This window comes from Netta rufina (genome assembly GCF_964035555.1).
Source record: "Netta rufina genome assembly, chromosome: 18".
Classification (NCBI taxonomy): domain Eukaryota; kingdom Metazoa; phylum Chordata; class Aves; order Anseriformes; family Anatidae; genus Netta; species Netta rufina.
Window position 1 is genome coordinate 5,001,691 of NC_140142.1, and position 23,561 is coordinate 5,025,251.

At 50.9% G+C, this 23,561-nt stretch overlaps 2 protein-coding genes across 2 annotated transcripts; one reads left to right on the forward strand and one right to left on the reverse strand.

The window, feature by feature from the left end:
- Nucleotides 1-6,863: 6,863 nt before the first annotated feature.
- LOC311216327 (olfactory receptor 14C36-like) lies at nucleotides 6,864-7,805 on the forward strand (the record flags this gene model as incomplete). Its single annotated transcript, XM_084297871.1, has 1 exon — nucleotides 6,864-7,805. One exon carries the CDS (start codon nucleotides 6,864-6,866, stop codon nucleotides 7,803-7,805), a length of 942 nt encoding a protein of 313 aa, XP_084153997.1.
- An 8,746-nt stretch (nucleotides 7,806-16,551) lies between these two features.
- On the reverse strand, nucleotides 16,552-17,472 carry LOC311216328 (olfactory receptor 14C36-like; the record flags this gene model as incomplete). Its single annotated transcript, XM_084297872.1, has 1 exon — nucleotides 16,552-17,472. One exon carries the CDS (start codon nucleotides 17,470-17,472, stop codon nucleotides 16,552-16,554), a length of 921 nt encoding a protein of 306 aa, XP_084153998.1.
- Between the last annotated feature and the right edge of the window lie 6,089 nt (nucleotides 17,473-23,561).

The window sequence follows — 23,561 nt, forward strand, 5'->3', positions numbered from 1 at the left end:
ATTTTTTTCTGCATATGACCCACAATACAGTGCAGGCTCAAGGTTTGTTCTATTATCTTTTTTTGTCATTTTTCTTACTCTGCAGGGCATCACCACCAGCTCAGAACTATGGGTTGCATGGGAAGAAGGTTCAGCAATGGCTGGCCAGTCCACTGCTCATTGCTCATCTCATAAAGGCTCCCTGGGAAGTAGGATGTCCAGGAGAAGAGCAGGGCCCCCTGCAGGTTCATGGGAGATGTATAAAGGGAAACCCATTGCTGCTGGTGCCAGCAGGCACATCATACACTCACAGAGAGATGAACACGAGCGAGCACAAATGCCATCAGCCATTCCTACAAGTCTCATGAAGGCCAGTGGGGCAGACAGTGTCATGAGGTTAAGTAACATGCCCTGGGAAGGCACCTGAATCTTGCTCTGAGATGTGCTTCCTTGAAGCAAGGTCCCTGTGACCATTCCTCATGCCGTGGGGCATCTCAGAGGAGGGCAGAGCAGGGCAAAGCACTGCAGGGCTGAGGTGCCTCCCAGCCTCTGGCAGTGGCTGCAGGAACCAGAGGGACACTGCAGGCACTGCAGTGCACTGTGCGTGGTGTGCAAGGCAGAGACTCATGTCTTGCAACAGTCCTGTGTGTATGAGGAGTGTGGGAGGCCAGCTCAGATGTGGACACCTCACAGAGTGCTGCCGTTGCCCTGTGTGACTCCAGAACCAACCCCCAGTGTCTCTGTGAGATTTCTGTAACCTCCCTCTCACAGGCTCATTACAGATACCCCTCTCTGCTATGTCACACTACCCTGCCTTTCTGGACCAGGCCATCAAGCATTTGGATCAGAGAGATTTCTGGGGACTTGGAAAAAGCAGACAGCAAACTTGTCTTCAGGAAGGACAAAAAAAAGGACTGGGAGATTTGCAGTTGTCACCTCTGCCCATGGGAACGTGATGGGGAAAGTCCTGCCGCAGGTGAAGCAGTAGGGGAGGGGAGAGAAGGGAATGTGGTGAACCTGGATTTAGCAAGGCCTTTGCCATAGTCTCCTGGAGTCTCCCTTTAGCCACATTGCTGATATTCACACTGAAGAAGGGGATGAAGTTGGGGGGGGAGAAGTTGGCTGGACATTAGTGATACCAAGTCCTCCTGCCAGCTAGTTACCAGCAGCACCCTTCAGTCATGGGCACTTGGTCCAACACTGTTGACCCTCTTTTTTATCTCCCTTTATGATGTCATGGAGCACATTTCCCAGTCTTGATCTTTTCAACATGAGTTATTCTTTAATTCAGTGACTTCTTCCCTTGGAGTTCTGCTTGAAGAGTGGGAGGTGGAGGAAGAAGGAAAAAAAAAAAAAAAAAAAAAAAAGTTGGGAAATGTCTTTTGGTAAATGTTTGCATAAGACTATTCACAGAAAAAGCCTACTTTGGTAGATAATCCTTGTCCACAGTGCTGTCAATAGTAAATAATAAATAAATAAATAAATAAAATAATAATAAAAAACCTATGAGACTAAATCAAAAGATTCGTAGAAAAAAAAAAAAAAAGCTGGTGGTGTTGCCATAAAAGACTCTTTCAGCTGTTACTTAGAGTCCTTTTATGCACAGGTTTCCATTTTTTCCTAGATCTACTTTCATGGCTGGTTTCCATTCTCTATTCAGAGGTGGCCACTGCCTTCAGGATGCCCTGGGGTAGCTGAGGAATGCAGATGGGACAAGTGATGTGAGGGAGCACTTTTGGAGCACAAGCTGAGGGGCATGAACTGAGTCTGGGCCCTACAGGGGCTGTACAGGGCTGCTAAGCACAGAATCATAGAACTGCTCATGTTGGAAGGGACCTTAAAGAGCCTGTGGTTCCATAATGTTCACAAACACCCAAATCTCAAGCCTGTGCCACACCGGTGCTGGCCTAGGCCTTTTACTTCAGATGGAGGCCTTTTCCTGCAGCATATACCACGTTGGTCATGGCACAAAAATACTGTTTCTACACCAGAGATCTGGAGCCTCCTTCATGTTAGGCCACATTTCAGTGTCCTTCATGCTGCCTGCAGGGTTTTGTCTCATGGATGAACAGAATCCCAGAATCACCTAGGCTGGAAGAGACTTCCAAGATCACCTAGTCCAACCTCTGACCTACCACTAACAAGTCCTCCACTAAGCCATATCACAAAGGATCACTGAGTATTCTGAAACTCAATATCATGCTTTCATTATTATTATTATTATTATTATTAATATTATTATTATTATTATTATTATTATTATTACTATCACTATCACTATCACTATCACTATCACTATCACTATCACTATCACTGTTATTATTACTTTCCCTCTGAAGCACAATCACAGAATCAGAGAATCATACAACGGTTGAGTTGGAAAACACCTCGACGATCATCTAGTTCCAACCCCCCTGCCATAGGCAGGGACACCACCCACAAGATCAGGTTCCTCAGGGCCTCATCTAACATGGCCTTGAACACCCCCAAGGATGGAACATCCACAGCCTCAGCAAAAGCATTCCACTCCCTGGAATGCAAGTCATCAAGTCCCATAGACTTGTACTTCTTGAGCTTCTTCAGGTGGCTTCAAACCTTCTCTTCACTTACAACAGGTGGGAATTTGCACCCCCCAGCCTCTATCTATAGGTTCAGGGAATGAAAGACTTGGGAAGCCTGACTGGCAGGGAAGACTGAAGAAAAGAAGTTGTTGAGTCCCTCTGCCTTCTCTATGTCTGTCATTACCAGTTCACCCTTCTCATCCATCAGATGGGGTACAATCTCCTTGGCCTTTCTTTTCTGAGCAAAGTACCTATAGGATCTCTTCCTGTTATGCTTATCATCCCCAGATAAGCTGAGTTCCATCCATGCCTTGGCTTTCCTTATCCCATCCCTGCACATCCAAAACTGAAACATGTGAGAGGGCCAGGGAGAAGTAACCCTGGATCCACAGAAGCCACTTGGGAAACAAAACTTGTAGGTTGGAAGCATGATTTTGTGGAGGTGCAGAGCTGATGGGCACATTGCTCAGGATGCGCCTAAAGATTTTTGTGTCCTTTTCCCTCCTGACTACAATGCCACTTCCTTCTCAGGAATGAAGGAGCCAACAGAGGTGAGACAGATACACTGAGACGTTAAATGTCATCAGAAAGCTGATCCCAGTAAAATATGGGAAGGTCAGGAGCAGCCTGAACAAGAGACATGTGAGATTTTGGGGTGGGAAGAGGAGCATGGCCAGAAGAAATTAATGATTTCATAGAGGTAAGAGCATTCATGCAATGCTGGTAGTGCAGTAAGACTGACTTAAAACAGTCATATATGGCCCTTTACTTGAGCTAGTAATTTTAACGCTAAATAAACCTAAATGCTACTACAACAAACTGAAAGAAATCAAATTTCTCTCTTGAAAACTGTAATCCATTCACTTAACACATACTTTAAAATGCCTTATTTAACCCTAGACTCCTTGACAGACAAAAAACGCCCGTAAACCACAGAGCTTGTCGATACCTTAACCACAGACCTGACAGCACAAGCAGAACACCAAAAACTCCTACTAAAACTTGGCTTAATCTCTAACCCAGAAAGTGAAAAAGAGATACCGAAAGGGCTAGAGAAAGCTCAGCTCTACCTCAGGATCTCATGGCCCAGCAGGAGGAATGTTTCTGTGGCAGTGACTGTGAGGTCACTTCTGTCTCTGCCGTTGGTAGGGCAGCAGGAACGTGTCACAGAAAGGGACTGTGAGGTCACTTGTGTCTGGAGGTGGCAGGTCACCTTGACTTCTCCCTGGGAGCTGCACTTTTGGGCTGACAGCTGCCAGTGGCCCTGCTAGGCCAGCAGAAGGCACTTGCTTGGCATGCTGACTGGGGGATCCCCTCTGCCTCCAGAGCCAGGAGGACCCAGGCAGAAAGAAGGCCCCAACATGGGTTGTCCTGTCCCTTCTGCTTGAGTCCATGAATGCCCAGCAGGAAGCTCAAGGCTTGGCTGTGTGTAGCCAAGAAGCTGCAAGGCCAGCAGCAGGCCCCTGGCTTGGAAGCTGCTGCTGAGGTGACTTGTGTGTGGTTGGCTGAGAGGCCGCAAGGAGCCTGCTGGGTTGGGATGCCTACTTCAGGTGTGGTTTCCACCCTGATGGAGCTTTCTTTCGTAGTAGGAAAGAGCAGGAGAAAAAAAAACTGCCACAAAGTGTGCAATGGAAGGTTGGCACTGGCCATGAGGAGGAAGAAATGTCCAGGGGAAAAACTGGTCTTGCTGCTAGTAACAGAGGCAGAGAAAGCATTAAGTGCCTCAGACTTTACCTCATCCCTTGTCACTGGGTTTTCCCCCCCGAATCCAATAAAGGATTATAATTTAATTATTTAAACTATTTATATCATTTTTATCTTATCGTATTTTATTTTTTTAATTGTCTTTGACAGTAATAGATGGATTGAGCTCCAGCTGGGCTTTGGCCCGTTCAATTTTGACCTGCACAGCCCCATAACATTCAGGACACAGCTTCAGACAAACTGACAGCATGCATGAGAAGAAAGCACAGCAAATGTGGAACATGACAGCCTTCCATCCCCTACCTTCTGTGACTGTGCTGTAATTCCATTCAGATGGTTAGTCCTGAATTATACAAATTTCCCTGCAACCCTTGCTGCTGCAAGGTATCTCTGGTCAGAGATAGCACAATTACACGAAGGTTGAACTGTCTGCCTGCTGACATTAACAGCTGATAGAATGGAGCATCACTGTGGGTGAACCTTGAGAATCTGCAGGATTTTGACTTCAGAAAACTTTTGACTTTTACATGGAGAAGAGCCCAGTCAGTTACCAGAGGAAGAGAAACCCCACACATCAGGGCAGACTGGGACCATGCTGAGTGAGTAACGTCCAGCAGGAGGAGGGCCTGGGAACCATGAGGGATGCCATACGAGCGGTGGTGCCTGCTCACGAGGAACCAGGCCAGCTTCCTACAGAGCTGCCTTAGGAGGGGCATGGCCACCAAGAAGATCTGAGTTCCCAGACTCAGCTCAGACTTGGTGTGACACCACACGGACAAGGGTCTGCAGCCAGCAGTGAATGATGTGCAGGTATGGGAGTCCTTTTAAGACCCAGGTTTAGACAGTATAGAGGGCTGTGGAAAGGCTGAAAGTCCCAACAGGACCCAGGTCTTTGTGTCCAAGAGTATGGCTGTTGTCTCTGCCACTGAGGCTTATGAGGAGACAGATTATCGTTAAAACACCAGGGCCTCATTGCCTCCTCGCCCACACCATGAAGCAGGCAGGGGTCGTACCATTCTCCTGCACTTGGCCATGCACATCCCCATCTCCTACTGCCCCACAATGAGCCCTGAGTAACCTGTCAAGGGAAAGATCTCCCTTCCTTGAGTAGGGAGTCAAGGCCTGGCCCTTGTGCTTGGTGACACACATCCACTTTTCCTACACCTCAGTGTCACCTTCACACAGCCTTTGTCTCCTTGTCCTCACTGCCTCCAGGGTTTGGCTCTAACGAGCTCCAAGGGAGGCTGTGTCAGTGCTGGCCCTCAGGGGGACCCTGCAGGAAACTTGCCTCTGACTTGGACTTCTGGAGAGCTGTCTTCAATTGTCTCTGAGTGTCTGAGGTTCATGGGCTCATCAGCAAAGCCCCCAGAGGGGTGATTGCGGTGCCTTGGGCTGGTGCTGTGCTGCTGAGCTGTGTTGGGCTCGTGGGACAGAGAGAGCTCGTGTCAAGAGGGCCGTGGTGCAGAGAGACGGCTGTGCCCAGGAGCAGCTCCTCTGCACAGTGCAGCAGGAAAGAGACACAGAGGCACAGACACAGAGAGAAGAAAAGGAGAGAGGGGCTGAAGGCAGTTGGCAGTGGGAGGATGCTGAGAGCTGCCTGCAGGAGAAACCTGCACAGCCCTTGACAAGGTAAGGGTCGGGCTGCAGGGCCATGCAGCTGCAGGTCCTGGAAGGGTCTCCTCCTGCTAGGTCTTGTTTCTGGGAGGGCAGTGGGCAATGCTGTAGGCTTTGAGAGTCCTGCTGGGTTGCCCTGCGAGGTGAGGAAGTCTGGCAGAAGCCCCTTGGAATGTCGTAACCTAGCTACCCCTTGTCAGCCAGGAGTGTGGTGGCCGAGCCTCCTCCAGACACTGCAGGGGATGCAGTTTAAATATTGGGATACCCCAGCTTGTGAATATCCAGAGCAGTCTGAGGGGTGTCCTCCTGGTCTGCAGGCTGCTCTCCAGCAGGATGCAGCTCTCTCGTGGCATCCTTGTGCCCTTGCAGCATCCAGGTACCCGAAGGAGGAGACACCTCCGTGTTAAGGCCATGTCTGGATGTGCTGCTGAATGGCTGTCTCTGGGAAGCTGGAGTGAGGCTTCTGCAGCCCTGGTTAGGAGGGAAGAGCTGAGATCCTGCTAAGACCCTGTGAGACAAGGTGAGGATTCTGTCCAGATGCACTTGGACTCAGGCTTTTCTGCTCTCAGTTTTCTTTTGTTTTTTCTCAGGGAAACATCTGAGTGGGATGGTCCTGCCGCTCAGAGAGGTGACACAGAGCAACTGAGAACAGGACCACTGGGCAGAGCTGCTCTGCTCAGTCTTCACCTAGGGACAGCCCTTTTGCCTCCTGGCAAACAAAGGATTTCACCGTGAGTGTGCAAGTAATGTCAGGAAGTTTCAAAATCCAATACCTCAACTAGGATAGGGCAACTAGAATAAAATAAAGTGAGGGAAATAGTTGCAGCTCTGCTTTGCATTCAGCTCAGTTTTTTGCAGCAATACTTCAAAGCTCATTGATCTGAGATTTGTTTGAATATGAGTTAGCCAGCCTTTTGTTTTATTTCCAATTTTCTTCATAGAAGTTTGTTCTAATGTTTTTCTGCCTTCTCCCCTTCAACAGACAAGCAAGTACAAAGTCAGAGAATGCCCAACATCAGCTCTGTGAGCGAGTTCCTCCTGCTGGCATTCGCAGACACGTACGAGCTGCAGCTCCTGCACTTCGCGCTCTTCCTGGGCATCTACCTGGCTGCCCTCCTGGGCAACGGCCTCATCCTCAGTGCCGTAGCCTGCCACCACCGCCTCCACACCCCCATGTACTTCTTCCTCCTCAACCTCGCCCTCCTCGACTTGGGATTCATCTCCACCACTCTGCCCAAAGCCATGGCCAATGCCCTCTGGGACACCACGGCCATCTCCTATCAAGGCTGTGCTGCTCAAGTTCTCTTTTTTGTCTTCTTCTTTGGTTCAGAGTATTCAATTCTAACTGTCATGGCCTACGATCGCTACGTTGCCATCTGCAAGCCTCTGCATTACGGGAGCCTCCTGGGCAGCAGAGCTTGTGCCCAGATGGCAGCAGCTGCCTGGGGCAGTGGCTTTCTCAATGCTGTCCTGCACACAGCCACTACATTTTCCCTGCCCCTCTGTCGAGGCAATGCTGTGGATCAGTTCTTCTGTGAGATCCCCCACATCCTCAAGCTCTCCTGCTCAGATGCCTCTCTCAGGGAAGTTTGGGCACTTGTGTTTAGTATTTTTTTGGCCTTTGGTTGTTTTGTCTTCATAGTGGTATCTTATGTGCAGATCTTCAGGGCAGTGCTGAGGATACCCTCTGTGCAGGGCCAGCACAAAGCCTTTTCCACATGCCTCCCTCACCTAGCTATCGTCTCCCTGATGGTCAGCACTGGCATATTTGCCTACCTGAAGCCTCCCTCCATCTCGTCGCCATCCCTGGACTTGGTGGTGTCACTTCTGTACTCAATAGTACCTCCAGCAGCGAACCCTCTCATCTACAGTATGAGGAACTGGGAACTAAGGGATTCCATCAGGACTCTACTTGAATACACACATCTTCAGCAAATTCACCTATAATACTATGCCTAATATTAGAAATCCTAGTTTTTCTCAGAAATAAAATAATATCATGTCTTCTGTTATTAAATGTCTGTATTATTATTTTCTCTAAGTATTTCACTTTTTAATTAAATAATATTATTTTTAACCCCCCCTAGAATCAATTATTTTCCTATTGAAGACGGCTCCCTGTGTAGATAAACCCAATAATAAAGCCATTAGAACTTCACTGGTCTCAGCTGCCATCTCTTCCCATCTTTTCTGGAGCTGGGGAAGAAGCCCCAGCATGCAGGCGGGGCTCAGGGCCAAGAGCCCAGCTGCCACATGCAGGAGAAGCCCCGGTGGCCCTCGGGGCTGCCCCTCACTGCCCGCTGGGCTCTGCCTCTCTGCTGCCTTTGGGTCGGGGCTGCTGCTTCCCTGGAGCCATGGCCATGGCCAGCAGCAGGACGTGGCGTTTTCACTATGGCTCTTTTGGCTTCAACATTGTTCTGGGTAAGCCCTGATATCTCATGTACCTTGGTGACAGTCCTGTTGTCTCTGCAGTGGCATCCCTGTGACTGCAGGCAGCAGCAGGCACTGTGCAGCCCTGGGTCACAGCTGGCCTCCCTGCTAGCACCACAGTAACAAGAAGGGCTGCTGAGGGCAAACCCAGGACCCTGGACACTTCGTCCAAATATGCTATCAGGAACACAGCCAAGGGGTTGCTCCCTTCTCTTCTCTATTCTGGGTGTTCATCATAGAGTGAAGGACACAGGCTGAAAGTCCCAGGGTGGTCCCTGAGGAACCAAGGGCAGCACTAGGAGCTCCTGTTATGGCAGAATTTGCCTAAGGAAATGACAACTGATCTTAAATTTATCTGCATGGGACTGCACCCCCTACAGCGGGGCAGGCAGCAGATTCCGGCCTGTAGAGGAATCTGGAGCTGCCAGGAGATGTCAGGGGATCTGCAGGGACAGGGTGCTCAGTGGGTAGTGATTAGAACCTCATAAAATGCATGAGTATCCAAAGAAGGGTCTGGTAAAGGAAAAGGGGAATCTGAGGAGTCCATGGGCTAAAGGAGGGCTGTGCAATGCCACAAGAGGTGTTGAAGAGCCAGCAGGCAAAGGCCCATAAGACTTCACAGTCATTGAGAATATACATTTTGAAGTGCTGTGGCGAGGTCTGGTGCAGCACTCGCCTGCCCTTTGTGCCCTCAGACACACCCCATGGCCCTGCCCAGCACTGCCCTGTGCTGCTGAGCCATCAGGGCAGATGGAAAGGGGCTCAGCAGCAGAGATCCCCAGGGACGTAGGTCTGCTGCCCACCCTGACCATCACGGGTACGGGGGAGATCCCCGGGGGTCCCAGGGCACCACTACCTCTGGCTCTCACAGCAGCACTGCAAGCTTGCGGCCCTGTGGGGAGCACAGGGATGGAAGAAGCAACGGCTGTCCAGGCCAGCACGGACACAGTGCCCTGGGTAAGGCTGTCTGGGAGCAGGGATGGCCCTGGGGAAGAGCAGGGCAGCATTGCTGGGCCTATATAAAAGCAGAAATGAGAAGGAGAAAGCTCTTTGTGCAGGCCCTTGCTCAGGGCAGGCTGCTCTGTGGCTGGGCCAGGCCTCTTGTGCTGGCCTGGGGAGCGGGGCTGCCCTGCGGGGCACAGGCACTGTGTGCTGGGGATCTCCCAGGCAAGAGAGCAGGGCTCCTGCAGCTTCACGGACCTCCATCTCTTGAGCTGGGGCTGGCCCCAGTGCAGGGGCTGCTGGTGAGGCCCAGAGCCGCCTTTGTGCCAGCAGCTGCGGTGCCTTGTGAGGGGCTGGGGCTGTGGTGGCCATGCCCAAAGCCCTGCAGCAGCCTGCGGTGGGCACTGCCCTGGGGCCAGCTCAGCCTGGGCTGCTGTGCTGGGCTGGGCTGGGCTGGGGAGAGGGCAGGGAGCTGGGGAGAGGTGGGCAGGGGCTGGGCTGGGCTGGACAGTGCCCGGCAGAGGGCAACAGCAGCGTCAGGGAGCGGTGGCAGCATGCAGGGGAGGGCTCCCAGCAGGGCTTGGTGCTGCAGAGCCAGGGCTGCAAGAAGGGAGCCCAGAGCTGCAGGGGCAGGGGAGAGGAGGCCGAGGGCCAGGGCAGCTGCTACCGGGGCAGGGAGCTCAGCATGGCCCTTGCAGCCCCCTGCCCTGGGCCTGCCTCTGCCCTTGGGCTCGGCCCCGGCCTTGGCTCTGCTGGCAGGAGCGCTCTTGCCATGCGCTTCCTGGCCTCCCCTCGCCTGCGCACAGCTGCTGCCCACTCAGGCTGCTGCCTCAAACGTGTCCTCACCAGCAGCACCACCCCTTGGGCGGCTTTTGCTGTCCTCCCCCAACCCACTGCCTTGACTCCTTGTCTCTGCTGGGCCCCAACTCCTGCACTGAAATGTATCCCTTGGATCTCAGTGACCTCTCCCCTGCCATGGTGGGACATGCTTTCCAGTGGGCCATCTACCAGACACAGCAATGAATACTATGAGCAGGACTAGAGGGGTCCTCCTTCCAGCCAAGGCGGGGGCACAGAGGAAAGGGACAATCAGGTTTACTGGACTGTGTATATTTAATGGCCTGACACGTCACACCCAAAAATGTATCCTGCTCTACTAGACACTGGTGCACAGTGTAACCTGATGCCATCAAGCTACAAAGAGTCAGAACCCACCTGTATTTATGCAGTGACACAGGGATCACAACAGTTAACTCTCTTCGACTCTACCTTTCTTGGCCTTCCACAGAATCCTTCTGTTGGGGGTTTGCTGAGGGTTGAAGAACAGCAGGTGCCAATGGCTACCATGGTGGTGCACCTGAGGCAGCGTCATGCTAACCGAGACTCCCTGATTGCCATCCATGAGCTGGGTCATCGACTGGAGAGCCAAGGTGTAGATGTAGAGCTTGGGAGCGTGCTTTAGTGATGGACTTGTCAGCACTAAGGTAAAGTTGCCTGACCTGGGTGACACGTCCCAGAGTAGTGTCAGGCACAATGCAATTCTTTTTGCCTTCTGCATCTATAGCACAGGAAGTAGGACTTTGCCCTACTCTGTTGACTGGGCAGCTCTTTTCACTTTACTCTATTTAGGCTTCTGTGTCTGGAAGGGGACAATTTCCCAAAAAGGCCAAGCTCATGGGCACAGCTACAGCCAATAATGATATATTTTCTTTATTTTTCACCCTGAGTTTTCCAAAGATGACCCAAGATAGTCCATGGATGTCCCGGTGTCTACTGAGATTCAGGCTGAATTTCTCAGGATCCCATGGTCATTTCAATCTTTATTTAATTTAATTTAATTTAATTTTATTTTATTTTATTTTATTTTATTTTATTTTATTTTATTTTATTTTATTTTATTTTATTTTATTTTATTTTATTTTATTTTAATTATTTTTCCCAAGGAACCTTTGACTTATCTTAGAAAGGGTTTCACATGCTAGGCTGGGCTGCACTTACAGGGACAAAGACAACTGCTGGCAGAGGAGGTGTCAGACCTCCAGACTCAGCTTTCCTCCCAATGGAGTTCTCCAAAGAAGTCACCCTGGATGAATAGCAATAGGAGAATGATTCTCAAAACTGAAACGCAGTAAAATTCACCCTTTAAAAACAGAAGATATTTTTATTAGGTGCTTTTTTAAATCTTCTACCTTAAGTACGCCATGCAAGTTCTGCAATTAGGTGCAAAAGCTGTGAAGACTTGAAGAAAACTATGGAGGAGATGTTAGGAGTTTCTGCATTTTAATGAGTTCCATGGTGTATTGTGGTGCTCAGTCTATGAAGCTCAGGTACTGAGAGGGGAATGATGCAACTGCTAGAGAAAGTAAAGTCAGAAGGACAAGTTGAAGTGACTTGGAGTATTAATGGGCCCCACTGAGGGCTGTTCCTAACAAAGCCTTCCCAGGGCCTTGTTAGGGCAGATAATTGGAGGCCATGGTTACAGACAGGCAACGCACTGTGCTGAGAAAAGTCATGGTTGGTTTTGGTGATGCAGATGGGCCAATGGTTGGCCCCAGGCACTGCAACAGGAGATCATGCACCCCACGTCTGCCTCAAGACTCTTTCTGGGGTCTGTGGGATGTGGTGGGCAGTGTGATGCCGTGAGAACAACACTGGCGTTACACCTCCAAGGTGCTGCACAGGGTTGAAAGGAATCGATGAGGCCTCATCACAATGAATAAAATATATTTCCTCATAAACTCTAGCCAAGAGGACAGAAATTTCAGGGCTGTTGGGCCTGCCATTTCTACCAGCACCCTCTGCCTTCCCCTCTGCAGGCTTTCCTATCATGTGCCACAGTCTGACCTATTTCCTTGAAGTCTGCAGACACCAATCTCAGTTCACCATCTTGCTTTCATGCCTTCCTTTCACTGATGTCTCGTGAGTCCTCATCTTGAAAGACAAAGTGACGGTCTAATCAGAGGGTGACCTCTGGCACCACAGCAATATATTTTCAGGGACATTTCTTCCTCCTTGTGGCCAATGCTTAACTTCCAAGGTGCACTCTGTGGAAGTTTTTTCTTCTGCTCTTTCCTACTGCCAAAGAAAGCTCCATCAGGGTGGAAACCACTCCTGAAGTAGGCATCCCAACCCAGCAGGCTCCTTGCGGCCTCTCAGCCAACCAGACACAAGTCACCTCAGCAGCAGCTTCCAAGCCAGGGGCCTGCTGCTGGCCTTGCAGCTTCTTGGCTAGACACAGCCAAGCCTTGTGCCTCCTGCTGCCCACTCATGGACTCAAGCAGAAGGGACAGGACAACCCATCTTGGGGGCCTTCCTTCTGTCTGGGTCGTCCTGGCTCTGGAGGCAGAGGGGATCCCCCAGTCAGCATGCCAAGCAGGTGCCTTCTGCTGGCCTAGCAGGGCCACTGCCAGATGTCAGCCCAAAAGTGCAGCTCCCAGGGAGAAGTCAAGGGTGACCTGCCACCTCCAGACACAAGTGACCTCACAGTCCCTTCCTGTGACACGTTCCTGCTGCTGCCCTATCAAGTGCAGAGACAGAAGTGACCTCACAGTCCCAGCCACAGTCACATTCCTGCTGCTGGGGCAGGAGTCTGGTGGTTTTACCGTGTTAGGAAGCTAAACACCACAATCGCTCTCTCACTCCCCCTCCTTAGATGAAAAAGGGACGAAGTAAAGTAAAGAACAACTAATAATTATTAAATAATAATTATTAAAGAAAAATTACTATGAACTAAAGTATTTAACTAAAGAGAAAAAAAGGGTACGGGGAAAAAGGAGGCTGAAAGTGAAACATAAATAAACAAACAAAACAAATAAAGGCTATGTGGAAGTGCAGAGGAAAGAAATTCCTCTCTACTTCCCACAAATGTGCCATGCTTGACCATGTCCTTGAAGCAGGGCCTCAACACACATAGTCGGTGTTCAGAAGGCGGACCGACATTTTCCCAACGAGAGCCCACACCTGTCCTCTTTTTCCTGTTTCCACCTTTTATTACTGAGTGTGACATCATATGGTATGGAATATCCCTTTGGTTGATTTAGGTCAGCTGTGAGGTTGCTTTTCTCACTATTTTTTTCCCACCTGCTAGGAGGGTTAAAGAGAGTCCTGATGCTGTGTGAGCACTGCTCAGCAGCAGACACAACGCTGGTGTGATCCCACTGCTGTTCTAGCTCCACACGCAGAGCACAGCACTGTATGGGCTGCTGCAGAGAAAGTTAACATCCCAGCCAGACCCAGTACAGTAACTTTGCTTGGACGTTGTTTCCATACATAAAGGCTCTCCTCAGAGCTTTTAACCAAGATTTTTGGTTAGTCCAGCTGGCATCCTTACAAGTGGTGTCCCCCAGGGGTTGGTACTGGGACCTATCTTGTTTAAGGTCTTTATTGATGACCTAGATGAGGGGATTGACTGTACCCTCACTAAGTTTGCAATGACACCCAGTTGGGAGGTAGTGTTGGTCTGCCTGAGGATCTGTAGGTGGCCCTTCGGAGGGATCTGAATAGGCTGGATTGCTGGGTTGAGGTGAATGGGATGAGGTTCAACAAGGCCAAGTGCAGGGTCCTGCACTTTGGCCACAATAACTCCATGCAACGCTATAGGCTTGGGGCAGAATGGCTAGAAGACTGTGAAGAGGAAAAGGACCCGGGAGTGTTGATGGATGCTCAGCTGAACACGATCCAGCCGTGTGCCCAGGTGGCCAAGAAGGCCAAGGGCATCCTGGCCTGTATTAGAAATAGTGCAGCCAGCAGGAGCAGGGAGGTGATCATCCGCCTGTACTCTGCTTTGGTGAGGCCACACCTCGAGCACTTTGTTCAGGTTTGGGCCCTTCATTACAAGAAGGACATCGAGGTCCTGGAACATGTCCAGAGAAGGGCAACCAAGCTGTTGAGGGTTCTAGAACACAGGACATATGAGGAGCAGCTGAGAGAACTGAGATTATTTACTTTGGCGAAGAGGAGGCTCAGGGGAGACCTCATTGCATTCTACAACCTTGTACAGCTAATTGCAGAGCTTGCAAGATGTAGTTAAGGAAGAAGATTTCAAAAAGCACCTAGTGAAAATATCTTTTGTTTTTAAAGGCTGAATTTTGTTGCATTTCAGTTTTGATCATCATTCTCCTATTGCTATTCATCCAGGGTGACTTCTTTGGAGACCTTTATCAGGAGGAAAAGCAGAGTCTGGAGGTCTGACACCTCCACTGCCAGCAGTGGTCTTTGTCCCTGTAAGTGCAGCCCAGCCCAGCACGTGAAACACTTTCTAACACAAGTCATGGGTTCCTTGAGAAAAAATTAATATAAAATAAAATAAAATAAAATAAAATAAAATAAAATAAAATAAAATAAAATAAAATAAAATAAAATAAAATAAAATAAAATAAAATAAATTAAAATAAATTAAAATAAAATAAATTTGAAATAAAATAAATTCAAAACAACCATTGGAACCTGAGAAATTCAGCCTGAATCTTACTAGAAAACTGGACATCCATGGTCTCTCTTGGGTTTTCTGTGGACAACCCAGAATGAAAACTAAAGAAAATATTTCTTCAAGTGGCTGTAGTTGTACATATGAGCTTGGGGAAATTGGCCCCTTCCAGCCACGGAAAACAAAACTGAGTAATGTGAAAAGAGCTGCCTAGTCAATAGAGTAGCTATTGACTGGGCAGCTCTTTTCACAAGGCAGATATCCCAAAACCTCACAGGTGGTGCCCTCTTGGAACTTTGCAGTACCCTCTCCCGAAGCAGTCTATGCCGAGGATGCACAGGAGGATGTCTCTGGGCCAGTCCCATTGGGGTGCTTGTGCCATTCCTACCCAGTTAGACTCAGTTCAACCTCCAGTACAGTTAACTGCTGGGATCCCCCTGTCACTTGAGAAATATAGGTGGGTTCTACCTCTACCTAGCTTGATGGCATTAAGGTACCCAGTGTACCGGTGTCCAGTAGAGCCTGATACATTGGTGGGACTGATATGCCAGGCCAACAAATATACCTAGTCCAGTAAAGCCGACAGTCCCTTTTCTCCCCTTCTCCACCTGTCTGGAAGCAAGACCTTTCTAGTCCTGCTCCCAGTATTCATTACTGTGTCTGGTAGAAGGCCCACTGGAAAACATGTCCCACCATGGCAGGGGAGAGGTCACTGAGAGCCAAGGAATGCAATTCAGTACAGAAGCTGGGACCCAGCAGAGACAAGGAGTCAAGGCAGTTGGGTGGGGGAGGCCAGCAGAAGCAGCCCAAGGGGTGGTGCTGCTGGTGAGGACACATTTGTGGCAGCAGCCTGAGTGGGCAGCAGCTGTGCGCAGGCGAGGGGAGGCCAGGAAGCGCATGGCAAGAGCGCTCCTGCCAGCAGAGCCAAGGCCGGGGCCGAGCCCAAGGGCAGAGGCAGGCCCAGGGCAGGGGGCTGCAAGGGCCATGCTGAGCTCCCTGCCCCTGCAGCAGCTGCCCTGGCCCTCGGCCTCCTCTCCCCTGCCCCTGCAGCTCTGGGCTCCCTTCTCTTCACGCAGCCCTGGCTCTGCAGCACCAAGCCCTGCTGGGAGCCCTCCCCTGCATGCTGCCACCGCTCCCTGACGCTGCTGTTGCCCTCTGCCGGGCACTGCCCAGCCCAGCCCAGCCCCTGCCCATCTCTCCCCATCTCCCTGCCCTTGCCTGGTCACCCAGTCTTTTGGCCCTTTCCACTTGTTCACTGAAGCCCTCTGAGACCCGTTCTGTGCCCTGGCATTGCAGAGCTCCCTTTAGCAAATGCATCCTTTGGCTTAACTTTACTGTGAAGATCCACTCACTGCCCACTCAACATAAGGCACACAGTGTCCCAGGAGAACCCTTAGGATATTCTGGTGGTTCACAATACCTCCTTGATGCCACCAGTCCTGTCACGTTTCAAACCCAGGAAGCTGCTTCTTGACCTGTCAGGGTCTCCAGGGGCACTGGGCATCCACCAGTGACAACTCAGTCCAGCCCTCGCTCCCTCACCCAAAATCCGGTGCCCCCATGACCCTGTGTCCAGGAGGATCCCCAGTACAAGACCGAGACCTTCAGCCTGGCATTCCCTGATTGTCTTCTGCACTCCAGATTGGGAAGAAGAACCCTAAGCATGAGCAATTTAATTTTACTAACAAGATACCAGAACAGAGGCCAGGTGTCATTTAGGGATAAACACATTCAGAGAAAGCCTCTGGGTTCACAGAGGACTGGTCATTTGGAAAAGAGGAATGAAAGCAAACATCTAACTGGAAAGAGAATTTTAAAAAATGCTATACCTAAAGGTCACAAATTGCCTGAGATTAACGTGAGTAAAACTAGAAAAGTGAGATAGCCAATTTACTGCTAAGTAAATAGAATCAGTTTCTTCAGTGTGGCTTTCAGCTCTTGGTTCCTCATGCTATAGATGAGGGGGTTCAGTGCTGGAGGCACCACCGAGTACAGAACTGCCATCACCATGTCCAAGGATGGGGAGGAGATGGAGGGGGGCTTCAGGTAGGCAAATATGGCAGTGCTGACAAAGAGGGAGACCACGGCCAGGTGAGGGAGGCATGTGGAAAAGGCTTTGTGTCGTCCCTGCTCAGAGGGAATGCTCAGCACTGCCTTGAAGATCTGCACATAGGAGAAAACAATGAAAACAAAACAACCAAATGCTAAAGAAACACTAAAGACAAGTGCCCCAGCTTCCCTGAGGTAGGCATGTGAGCAGGAGAGCTTGAGGATCTGGGGGATCTCACAGAAGAACTGGTCCACAGCATTGCCTTGGCAGAGGGGCAGGGAAAATGTGTTGGCCGTGTGCAGGACAGCATTGAGAAAGCCACTGCCCCAGGCAGCTGCTGCCATCTGGGCACAAGCTCTGCTGCCCACGAGGCTCCCGTAGTGCAGGGGCTTGCAGATGGCAATGTAGCGGTCATAGGCCATGACGGTGAGGAGATAGTACTCTGCTACAATCAAGAAGACCGAAAAGAAAACCTGTGCAGCACATCCTTGATAGGAGATGGCCCTGGTGTCCCAGAGGGAATTGGCCATGGCTTTGGGCAGAGTGGTGGAGATGCAGCCCACGTCGAGGAGGGCGAGGTTGAGGAGGAAGAAGTACATGGCGGTGTGGAGGCGGTGGTCGCAGGCTACGGCGCTGAGGATGAGGCCGTTGCCCAGGAGGGCAGCCAGGTAGATGCCCAGGAAGAGCGCAAAGTGCAGGAGCTGCAGCTCGCACGTGTCTGTGAATGCCAGCAGGAGGAACTCGCTCACTGAGCTGATGTTGGGCATTTGCTGACTTTGGTCAAGGAGACTGCGAAATGAGAAACAAAACATATATAGAGAGTGAGATGGTGTGTTATGAGTAATGACTGTGAGCAAAAATCAGTTAATACCCAATTAAAATCTCACATTCCCTCTTTCTAAGAGGATCTTTGTGTCTCTCCCTGTCTGGAGCCCTGCTTTCTGCTTGCTGAGTGTCCTGTACACTGCAGCCTCCTCTGCCCAGCAGCTCCCAATGAGCCTACTCTGCTCCATTCGAGGTTCCAAGAGGGAAGGTTCCTGGGCAGTGGCTCCCTCTGCTGAGTGAGGGGTGTTTGGCTGTGTGACTCTGTGTGCATCTTCCCTGTTCAATACCCAGGAGACAAAACCAGCAGGTGGATCATGAGTGTCTGGCTGGAGAAAACAGGAATCATCTCCTCCTGCTTCACCCTTCGTGCACAGCACTCCCTGTCAGAATCAGGCACCACCAGCTGCCACGCTGGGCAAGGGAGAGAAGCAGGCACGGGCAGGCAGGGCGGATCCAACCCAGTGCAGAGGCTGCGGTGTCGGTGAGGTACCGCCTGTTCTCATAGCCCTGTGCCATCTGCCCTGCACAGACAGCAGAGGGACAAGAGCTCTGGAGTGTAAGAAGCATTTGGAATGTGCTCCTGGTCATATGGTAGGAGTTTGGGGGTAAGACCTGTATGGAGCCAGGAGTTGGACTCGATGATCCCTGTGGGTCTCTTCCAACTCAGGATATTTTATGATTCTCTGATTCTGTGCCTTCTTCCACAGAGGAAGGTAGAGGGGGTCTGCAGCAAATGTGTCTACTGACACAGAGATTTAGGGTTCAGACACCCCATATTCTCAGCCCCCCAGGTTATACATGCCGTGACAGAAGCTGTGAGGGGAAGAGAGGAGACCAGGGGCTGCTGCAAGGAAGGCGCCTGCACTGCAGGGGATGGCAGGGAGGGAGCAGCTCCCTCTCACTGCCTGCCCATGTCCCTGCTGCCTGCAGCTGTTCTGCCAGCAGCTCTTTTGCTGTCCCTACGTCTCCTCCCGTCCATGCTCACAGCCCCCATCCCACCTGCTGTGTGCCCAGCTCTGCCCTGCAGAAACCTCCTGGGGATGGGGACAGCTCCGGGGACATCTCCCTGTCTGCAGCTCCTAAAGAACAGCTCAGAAAAGCCCTGGTGCACCCTGTAAGCAGAGAGAACTGAAGGGATATTTTGAGGATCTTCACTAATGTGTTCATGTCTCCGTTCAGTGCAATAGGAAGCTCAGTCACTTGTGCAAATCCAACTACCCCGTTAACATAGAGCCGACACCACAATCAGAGCAAGATGAGGCAGGCAGAGAGTGCAGAAAGTGCCTTCTCTTTGCAGGCAGCCCCTGCACTGCCCTTCCTCTGCCCAAACCCCTGGGAAGATCCCCAGGCAGGCTGAGTTCTGAGCCTGGCAAGCAGCAGAGGCTCTGCCCTATCACACAGCCCCTGGGGCACAGCAGGGACCCTGCTCTGCACCACAGCCCTGGGCAACCCAGCCTACACTCCCGTCTTCTCCTTCCTCCAGGACCTGCAGCTGCATTGCCCTCCAGCCAGAGACTTACCGGGTGCAGGGCTGGGAAGTGTTCTCCCCCAGTGAGCTCTGTGCATCCTGCCACTTCTGCCTGCCTTTAAGCACTCTGTCTCTGCAGGCAGTGCCCCCAGCCCTGCTGCGCTGTGCAGAGGAGCTGCTCCTGGGCACAGCTGTCTCTCTGCACCAGGGCCCTCTTGCCACGAGCTCTCTCTGTCCCACGAGCCCGGCCCAGCTCAGCAGCACAGCACCAGCCCAAGGCACTGCAATCACCCCTCTGGGGGCTTTGCTGATGAGCCCACGAACCTCAGGCACTCAGAGACAATTGAAGACAGCTCTCCAGAAGTCCAAGTCAGAGGCAAGTTTCCTGCAGTGTCCCCCTGAGGGCCAGCACTGACACAGCCTCCCTTGGAGCTCGTTAGAGCAGAACCCTGGAGGCAGTGAGGACAAGGAGACAAAGGCAATGTGAAGGTGACACTGAGGTGTAGGAAAACTGGATGTGTGACACCAAGCACAAGGGCCAGGCCTTGACCCCTGTCCTCTGGGAAGGGAGATCCTTACCCTTCAGACACTGCTCAGGGCTCTTTGTGGGGCAGTAGGAGATGGGGATGTGCATGGCCAAGTGAGGAGAATGGTACAACCCCTGCCTGCTACATGGGTTGGCGAGGAGTTAATTAGGTTTTGTTGCTTTAGTGATTAGCTGTCCCCTCATAAGGCTCAGTGGAAGAGACAACAGCCATGGCCATGGACACAAATATCTCATAAGGCAGCTCTGAAGGAAGCTGGCCTGGTTCCTGGTGAGCAGGCACCACTGCTGTATGGCATCTCTCGTGGTGCCCAGGCCCTCCTCCTCCTGGGCTCTGCTCACTCAGCAGCGTCCCAGTCTGCCATGACGCCTGGCGTTATTCCTCTTTTGATGAAGGACAAGGCTCATCTCCTTGTAAACAACAAGAGATTTCTATAGGCAAAATCCTTCAGTTTCTCAATGTTCCTTGTCACTGATGCTTCATTCTGTCAGCCATTCATGGCTGCAGGCAGACAGTTCAACCTTCCTGTGATTGTGTTATCTCTGACCAGACAGCAGCAGCAGCAAGAGTTGCAGGGAAATTTGGATAATTCAGGAGTAACCAGCTAAATGGAATTGCACCATAGAATCACAGGACAGTAGGGGATGGAAGGCTGCCAGGTTCCACCTCTTCTGTACTTCCTTCTCATGCATGCTGTCAGTTTGTCTGGAGCTGTGTCCTGAATGTTATGGGGCTGTGCAGGTGAAAATCAGAAGGGCCAAAGCCCAGCTGGAGATCAATCCATCTATTACTGTCAAAGACAAAAGAAACAAACAAAAAAAAAAGATAAAAATTTAAATAAATACTTTAAATGAAGGAGGATTAGGGAGAATCACAATGCTTTATTGGATTTTGAGGGGAAAACCTGGTGACAAGGGATGAGGTAAAGGCTGAGACACTTAATGCCTTTTTTTGCCTCTGTACTAGCAGCAAGACCTGCTGTTCCCTTGGATATTTCTTCCTCCTCGTGGCCAGTGCCATCCTTCCAATGCACACTTTGTGGCAGTTTTTTCTCTCCTGCTCTTTCCTACTACCAAAGAAAGCTCCATCAGGGTGGAAACCACTCCTGAAGTAGGCATCCCAACCCAGCAGGCTCCTTGCGGCCTCTCAGCCAACCAGACACAAGTCACCTCAGCAGCAGCTTCCAAGCCAGGGGCCTGCTGCTGGCCTTGCAGCTTCTTGTGGAGACACAGCCAAGCCTTGTGCCTGCTGCTGCCCACTCATGGACTCAAGCAGAAGGGACAGGACAACCCATCTGGGGGCCTTCTTTCTGCCTGGGTCCTGCTGGGTGTGTAGGCAGAGGGGATCCCCCAGTCAGCATGCCAAGCAGGTGCCTTCTGCTGGCCTAGCAGGGCCACTGCCAGATGTCAGCCCAAAAGTGCAGATCCCAGGGAGAAGTCAAGGCTGACCTGCCACCTCCAGACACAAGTGACCTCCCAGTCCCTTTCTGTGACACGTTCCTGCTGCTGCCCTATCAAGTGCAGAGACAGAAGTGACCTCACAGTCACTGCCACAGTCACATTGCTCCTGTTGGGCCATGAGATCCTGAGGTAGAGCTGAGCTTTCTCTAGCCCCCTTCTCATTCCTGAGAAGGAAGTGGCATTGTAGTTAGGAGGGAAAAGGACACAAAGATCTTTAGGAGCATCCTGCACAATGTGCCCATCAGCTCTGCACTTCCATAAAATCACGCTTCCTACCTACAAGTTTTGTTTCCCAAGTGGCTTCTATGGATCCACGGTTACTTTTCACAAGCCCTCATGCATGTTTCAGTTTCGGATGTTCAGGGACGGGATAAGGAAAGCCAAGGCACGGATGGAACTGATCTTGGCAAGGGATGCAAGGAATAACAGGAAAAGATACAATAGGTACATTGCTCAGAAAAGAAAGGCCAAGGAGAGTGTATTCCCTGTGATGGATGAGAAAGGTGAACTGGTAATGACAGACATGGAGAAGGCTGAGGGACTCAACAATATCTTTGCATCAGTCTTCCGTGCCAGTCAGGCTTCCCAAGTCTTTCATTCCCTGAAGCCATAGATGGAGGCTGGAGGTGCAAAGTCCCACCCACTCTAAGTGAAGAGGAGGTTTGAGACCACCTGATGGAACTCAACAAGTACAAGTCTATTGGGTCTGATGACTTGCATCCCAGGGTCCTGAGGGAACTGGCTGATGTAGTTGTCAAGACTCTCTCCATCGTATCTGAAGAGTCCTGGCAGTCAGGTGAAGTCCCTGCTGACTGGGAAAAGGAAAACATCACTCCCATTTTTAAAAAGGGTGCAAAGGAGGACCCAGGGAACCACCAAATGGTGAGCCTCGCCTCTGTGCCTCAAAAGATCGTGTAAAAGATCCTCCTGGAATCAATGTCAAGGCACATGCAAGACAAAGAGGTGATCTCAGACAGCCAGCATGGCTTCACCAAAGGTCAAATCGTGCCTGACCAATGTGCTGGCTTTCTACAATGGAGTGACCACATCAGACAACAGCAGAAGACAGACCTACATCATCTATTTGGACTTCTGTAAGACCATTGACACTGTCCCACATGACATCCTTGTCTCCAAATTAGAGAGATACGCATTTGATGGGTGCACCATTCAGTGGATAAGGAGTTGGCCTGAAGATCACACCCAGAGCATGGTGCTCAATGGCTCTATGTCCTATGGAGGCTGGTGACAAGTGTTGTACCTCAGGGGTCTGTCCTGGGACTGGTGCTGTTTAATATCTTTATCTATGACAGACAGTGAGATTGACAGTGAGACAGTGAGACAGTACATTCTGTGCTTGTAGCCCAGAAGGCCAACTGCATCCTGGGCTCCATAAGCAGAGGAGTGGCCAGCAGGTGGAGGGAGGTCACTTCTACTTCTACTCCTTGTACTCTGCCTTTGTGAGGCCCCACTTGGAGTCCTGCATCCAGGACTGGGGCAACAGCACGAGAATGGTGTGCATCTGTTAGAACGGGTCCAGAAGAGGGCCACAAAGATGATCAAGGGGCTGGAGCATGTCTCCTATGAAGAAAGGCTGAGAGAGCTGGTGCTGTTCAGCCTGGAGAAAAGAAGGCTCAGGGGTGACCTCTCTGTGGCCTTTCAGTACTTAAAGGGGGCTTATAAAAAAGATGGAGAGTGACTCTTTGCTCAATCAGATAATGACAGCACAAGGGAGAATTGTTCTAAGCTAAATGAGGGGAGATTTAGGTTAGATGTTAGGAGGAAACTCTTCACTCAGAGGGAGGTGAGGCTGGAACAGGTTGCTGAGAGACCTTAGGGATGCCCGATCCCTGGAGCTGTTCAAGAGCAGGTTAGATGATGCCCTGGGAAACCTGATCTCATGGGAGGCATCCCTGCTTATTGCCAGGGGGTTGGAACTAGATGACCTTTAAGGTCCCTTCCAACAGGAGCCATTCTCTCATTCTATGGTCTCATGAGCTCTACCTCAAGCATGACTCCCATCCCATCAGCCTTCCTGTGGTCTCTCACCTGACCAGAACAGAAGGTGCCTCACCATCATCTTCAATGCCTTGAACATGCTTCTGCCCTTTATAGTTCCTATCTGTGCCACATTCCTCCTGTTGGTCCATCAGCTCCAGAGACAGAAGTGACCTCCCAGCCTCCTTCACACCTATATGCATCCTGCAGGCCCAGCACATCCTGAGGCACACCTGACCTCATCCCAGCATTCCCAGCCAGCTCCTCCTTGTGGCCTCTGATCTGATCACATACCTGTCACCTCACATGCCTCTTCCAATGCCATGCGACTGCTTCAGGACCTCACAGTCCCTGCTCTGCCCCAAGGGGACAAACAGCTGAAGTTAGGAATAGGAGTGGGGTTGAAGCTATGTGCTGTGTGCATGGTGGAGGGCTTTGGGGGTTAGATTATCAGGTTAATGTTTAGGAAGTAGAGGTCACTCTCCAGGGTCAAAGGAATGGCAAAGCATCGAGGGAGGGATTAGTGTTGTGCTTAAGGATCCTGCTCAATTTTAGGATAA